This window comes from Jaculus jaculus, chromosome 23 (genome assembly GCF_020740685.1).
Source record: "Jaculus jaculus isolate mJacJac1 chromosome 23, mJacJac1.mat.Y.cur, whole genome shotgun sequence".
NCBI lineage: Eukaryota > Metazoa > Chordata > Mammalia > Rodentia > Dipodidae > Jaculus > Jaculus jaculus.
The window spans coordinates 4,445,892-4,452,164 of record NC_059124.1 but is presented as its reverse complement, the minus strand read 5'-3'; the positions used below and the strand labels follow the sequence as shown (position 1 = coordinate 4,452,164).

The following is a 6,273-nucleotide window of genomic DNA, read 5'->3' as shown; positions in this document are numbered from 1 at the left end:
ATGTGGGAAAATATCATAATACAATCTATTATTAGACATAACTGATATATTCTAACAAAAATTTTAAAACAAGGAATTGTCACTTGATTGAACCATTTGCAAAGGTGAAGCTAAGTTGCATGATCTGAAAAGCAAGCTCTCATGTGGATCATGTGGATGGACCAGCTGCTTTTCATCAGGATTCAAACGACAGCAAGATGCCATTACAGTTGTTTTGAATTGCCCATACAGTTTTGCATTTGGAGAAATGCTTAGAACTAGCTATGAAAATATCCTCTCCTCTAATGGTGAATGTTGAGACTTTATTATAATTTGTTCTGAAATGGTTAAGAAAGTCACCAACTGTGAAGAGAGGAGGAGACAAACAGAAACAGAGAGGTGGGGGCTATCGAGAGACAGGTAAAGTCTCTCGATATGAGATTTCACAAGATACAATTGTAAGTTTACTAAGTAAAATTTATGAGCAATTCACCATATGAAAGCACAGATCATGCAACAACTGAAGACAATTGTCTTGACTTGCTTTGGCCTAAAAAAAATGATGGATTTTTTTTTCAGATGTGCTTATATCAACATTTCCTTCTTTTTAGAACAGACTTTACTTTCCAAAGTATCCTTACAGATGCATGCCTTAATTTGTTGTTCCCTAGGATTAGGATAAATGAATGGCTTGACGGATATATCAGAGCTATCAACTCACCCCAAATCACAGCTAATTCAGTCTCTGGCATAAAGTAGCTGGAGGTGGCTATGAGAAAAGCCAGACAGTAGGCAACAAAGAGAAGGAGGAAGGAGATCACCGCTTTCATGGCTCCCACATGGGCTGTTGTGCTGGCATCTCTGGACCCTGCTGCATTGAGCTGCATCTGTCGCGTGTGTCTCCACAGGGAGAGGATCAGGAGGAGAAATGAGATCAGGGACATGGAAAAGGGGAGCAGCATGACCAGGTTTAGATATACCTTGGTGGAAGCATAGCCAGCTTTGCTCGTTCTGCATCGCAAGGTTATGTTTGTTTTCACCTTTGTCTTGACACAGCGTCTGAAATCATCAGTCAAATTCCCTGTGACCGGGAGGCTGCTAAACACAGAGAGGACCAAGCAGCCCAGGAGAGTCTTGAGAATTGCTTTGTTAATTCTCCATTTTATCCAGAGGAATAAAGGGTGGGAGAAGTTAGCGATCTTGAAGAGATAGAAAATGCTGAGGCAGGTGGCAAACCAAACACTTAAATGGTTAGTTAGTGTCCAGAAGAAGTCAAGGATCCTCATTTCTTTGCCGTTGTCATAGACATTTGGATTCAACACCAGTATGAAACAATCAATCATTATGACCAACAGTAGAGAAATCCTGGACAGCGCCAGCCCTGTGAGGATGTAGTCAATGGAGGTAATCTTCTTATTTTTGATCCAGTCCATGAAGTTCACCAGTCCAATGAACACATTCCCTAATATTCCCACTGAGAACTCCGCAGCCGCTATAAGCATTAAGGTGGTATCCACTTTGTACGGCATGGTTAAGTAGGGAAATATCCAATTCTTTTCTAGGTGACTTGATGTAGTTTCGTATTCTGTCCTTGGCCTTTGAAGTTTTGCTGTGGTTTTCCTTATTCGTTAGTTGAAGTCTACCCTGCGATGAAGGCTGCAGTAATACATGAAAACTGCAGCTACTTTATAATTAGTCTGAAAAAACAATGTTGTGATCCTTAGTCTGGGCACCACAGGTCCATTCACCTTCTTGGCAGATTGTCCCTTTGCACATGTGGTTAGTTTAGGCAGAGCTACTGTTTACTAAGATGCAAATTCATTCATTCAATTACCTTGCATGGTTCTGCACTGTTTTTATGAGGCTAAGTTGTACAAATTTGGGATTCAAGAATCTTTACTATGTATTGGGTGATCTCAACAGGGTTGGCAGATTTAGCAAATGAAAATGCAGGACACCCAGTTAAATATGAATTTCAGATTGACTGAATAATTTTTAGTGCACATTCCAAGTTAAATAAGATTAGAACTTCTAGGAATTAGAATTCTAGGAATAAAGTTAAATTTATTTGGGCATCCTGGATTTTTTAAGCAATCTCAAACCTCAAGAAGTTGCTGGCAATAAGAAAACTATCAATAATGGAAATTTGAGATGGAATCTTCATCTTGGTTGATAATCATATTGCTTATTATTTAAGAATACAAACTTAAGAGATGGGTATTTTCAGAAAGTTAAATAGATGAACTTTGTGCATAATTGGGTTCTTATTTTTTAGCTAATCATTTTGGTTATTTGGATGGCAAGTTAAATGGTACAATTCTCCCACATTCATCACCCTCCCTGCACTTCTTTCTCTCTTTGAAATGGACTCACTTTGTAGCCACGATGGCCTGGAACTCATTTTGCGGCCCAACTTGTGATCAAGCCTGTAGCAATACTACTGCCTCAGTCTCCCAAGAGCTCGAATGACAGGCATGGCCTCATCACACAGCCTCCACAATGTACCATCTTCCCAGTAAAACAATCCGACAGTTATTGGTCACTTAGTTTATGATGTTAAATTCATTAAGATAAAGGCACCGTGATAAAAGTAGCTATTCATTACCTTTAGAGGTTTTGTTTTTATGGAAAATGTTTTCAAGAAACTCTGTAAGACGTTGGATATGGTCATTACTTTGACTGAGTGGACAGTGTCATAGGTGCTTGCAGGTGTTGAAATTCATCAAATTCTAACATAACATATATATGTATATATACATATATAGTTTTCACATATGAATTATAAGCAGCAAAGCTGTTAAAATAAGAAAAATTAATATTTTCAAAGGTAGTTGCATATTCAAAAAAGAAGAATGTTAAATCTCGAATTTTAACCTCATACCCACATTTCTTCTTCTCAAAGTAGATCTAAATAGCAAGTCTCTTAGTGCTGCTGGCAGCAGAAGGAAGATTAAATGCACCTCTTATTTAGAATTACTGAGAAATGCTGCTACATGTTTCTGTGGAATAATTTTTGGGTACTCACACCTTCCTGGAGATACCATCTTCTTTCATTTTTCCTTAAGAGAATGACCTTTATTCCCAGGGCATGACCATGATTTATGGCCACATATCATGATCATCCAGCCATATTCTATCTTCTGAGTTTGGAAATGATCTCAGGCCCAGGCATAACATTTACAGTTTTTAACACATCCTGGTAAATAAAATGCTCACAGTAATAACACCTTCACCCAAATGCTTTTTAGACTACTTTTTGACATCTGTTGGTTTTGCATATTCGTGCAAATTTTATGCATGCCGGTGTTGCTTAGCATGGAAATTGTGTCACTCTATAGTTAAGGAACAAGCTCTATGAGCAAGGCTTTTGGTTACATTCCTACTGCTTTGAACCATGGTCATTGTCATCATTGAAGACACTGGAAAACACTGGAGTCAGAGAAAGCAAAATCTAGAAGCTTGAGACATTAGGAAAAAGTTTCCCCAAACTGCTCATCCTATAAAAACACAAATTTCACTTAAGCCTGCAGAAAGACATAAATTTCATCCCAGCTCAGACTTTATAAATAGTAATATAAGTCATTAAAAGACACAATTTTTTTTTGTCATGCAATAAAAATCAAACTAAATAACTAGGATATTAGAAACATATAATGTTTATACACTTTGTGCTACAAATAAGTGTATTTTGAGTGAATTTTAAATACTAATAATCAAAAAATTAAGAACTTGAGAGAATCACTACTCCAGTTATTATGCATGGAAGTGAGGATGTTAAAATAGACTTTAGAAATGGTTGCTATAAATTCAAAAGTGCAGGACCAAATCAGAGCAGACATAACTTCAGTTATGCTAGACCACAAATTCTAATTTGACTTTACCAAAGCCTTCTATGAATGGCTCTATTAATGATTTTTCATATTTTCTAAAAGAATCATGCTGTACATGTGTACACATTGCTTTTTTGATGGCAGTATGTGATTTTTTTCCCTATGGTATATGTTTATTTCTTCCCAATTAACTTCTTTTAAGCCCTCAGTGAACATTCTTGTTGGTCTTATTGACTAAAAGTCTCCATTCTCTTATCTGACTGCAAAGATCCCCAGGGAACTTGTGTTGCAAGGTGATGCGTTACGTGTCTTCTTTTCCCACTCAGGTAAGAAGTAGGCTTTTAGTGAGGAAATCTGGTTTCAAGGAAAATGAATACCAAATACTAAAAAAAAAAAAAAAAAAAAATCAATCAAAAATATTACCTGGGAGATGACCTAATCCTGCAGAAAATGGAGCTCGAGACAAGACTGAGTGTGAGCGCCTCAACAGAAAGGCACAAGCAAGGGTCAGCCATGAAAATGTCTGACAGCAGACATGCAAACCAGCAAGTGTAGCATGGATTCTGCCCACCAAAGGCCAAATGAAAATCTTCTAGGAATTGAAATAGGCAACTGATGTCTTCCCTATACTGTGAAGAAAAAGAGATGAAGTAGCACTGAGCGTCTGAGAGGAGATGGCATGTGAAGATTAGAATGCTTGTGCTGAATACGCCCAGGGGATGTGCATTATTAGTGTGACGATTGCTCCTTATTAAGCTTGAAGCTACGCAATCAAAATCATAACTGGAAAAAGAATGGGCTCATTAGAAAATTGTACTTTGTTTTTGTTTGTCTGTTTCTGTTTATCACACAGCATCTTGCTATGTTGCTCTGGCTGGCGTTAAATTTCTGTGCTCACCTTCTCTGTAAATAAAATCATATATTAGAAAATAAGATTTCCTTTCAAGTCCACTCATAAAACTAATATTTCACATCTTTTTGCATGTCAGCATTCTGACAGATGCCTGCCTCAGTTTATTATTTCCAAAAATTAAAATAAGGGAGTGGCACAAGGGATACAGAATTGCCACTGTTTCACCAACCATTATCACTAATTGTTGTTCTTGCATAAGGTAGCTAAAGGTCATTGTAAGAAAACTCAAACAGTAAATAAAAAAGAAGAAGAGGAATGAAGTTACAAGTTTTATGGCCCTCACGTGGGCTTCTGTGCTGGGGTCTCCACCGTCTGTAGCATTACGTCTCATTTGTTTAATATGTCTCCACAGGGATATTATTAAAAGGAAAAATGTGACCAGTGATACAGTAAATGAAACCATTGCAAAGAGATTAAATAAAGTTAGTGGCTCAAAGTACTGAGATTTTTGCATGTGGTGCATTTCCGTGAAGTTTCCTTTATGGTTTACAATTTTAGGAAATTTACCACTATAACTCTGCACTATGGCGTGTATAAGGCTGACCAGCAAGGAAAGAGCAAAACATCCCAGCAGGAGCCAATGAATTACTCTGTCAATTCTCCACTTCAGCCAGAGGAAAAATGGGTGGGAGAAATTGGCTACCTTGAGGAAATAGAAGACGTTAAGGCAGGTGGCAAAATGCATACTTAAGTAGTTGATAAGCGTCCAGACGGTATAAAAGACTATTTGGAATTGATTATTCTCATAAATATCTGGGTACCATAATATGATAATACCATTTGTTACAAGTGTGCAAATCATACAAATTCTGGATATAGCTAAACTGGCGAGGATACAGTCAATTGAAGATATCCTTTTCATCTTAATCCAGTCAATGCAGCTGACTAGAGCAATGTACCCATTTCCGAACAATGCTACTATGGACTCTCCACTTAAGACAATGATAAAGATGCCCCTGGTACTGGACATGCTTGTAGACAGAGCACTCTGATCTCAAGTACCGCTGCAGACGGACTCACAGATGACCAGCAGCATAAATGCTGAGTTCTTCAAATCATGTTTCCGTCGGCTACGATCCTGGCCTCGACCTTCCTGAAGCGCTCTGCTTGCCTTTGAAGCACAATTATACAGTTGCAAAGACGGAACCAATTGGTTGCTCCAAATGGCTTGGATGGATTTTATTTGGTACCTGGAAAATTAATGGTTATTACATTAGTAAGTGATAACTGAAGGGCTTGGTTGAAATAGCTCTTGTAAAAATTAAAGCGGTATGTAATGAATTTGCAGTAGACTTCTTGCTGTATGTCATGTCGATTTGGACCTACAAAAGTGACCGTTGAATAAGAAGTCATGAAAGTCCAGCAAAAGCACATGTTTCGTAAAAGCAGAATGAGGAACTGAATCTTCATTTCTGTAACTATAAATTACAAATTTCTCAAAAGGCAATCTTTGTCCTAAGTAGAATTTTTTTTTTTGGGGGGGTGAAATATTGGTATAATTTGACCATAGAGAATAAATATCCAGTCATAGGTAAACGGCTTTCATCTTCA

The 6,273-nt window shown here is 37.6% G+C and overlaps 2 protein-coding genes across 2 annotated transcripts; both read right to left on the bottom strand.

The window, feature by feature from the left end:
- Positions 1–569: 569 nt before the first annotated feature.
- On the bottom strand, positions 570–1,508 carry LOC101615211 (taste receptor type 2 member 7-like). Its single transcript, XM_004668636.2, has one exon. It carries the CDS (start codon positions 1,506–1,508, stop codon positions 570–572), a length of 939 nt encoding a protein of 312 aa, XP_004668693.2.
- Positions 1,509–4,777: 3,269 nt separating this feature from the next.
- Positions 4,778–5,692, bottom strand: LOC101615494 (taste receptor type 2 member 8). The gene has a single exon (XM_004668637.1). The coding sequence runs from the start codon at positions 5,690–5,692 to the stop codon at positions 4,778–4,780; it is 915 nt and encodes a 304-aa protein (XP_004668694.1).
- Positions 5,693–6,273: the final 581 nt, after the last annotated feature.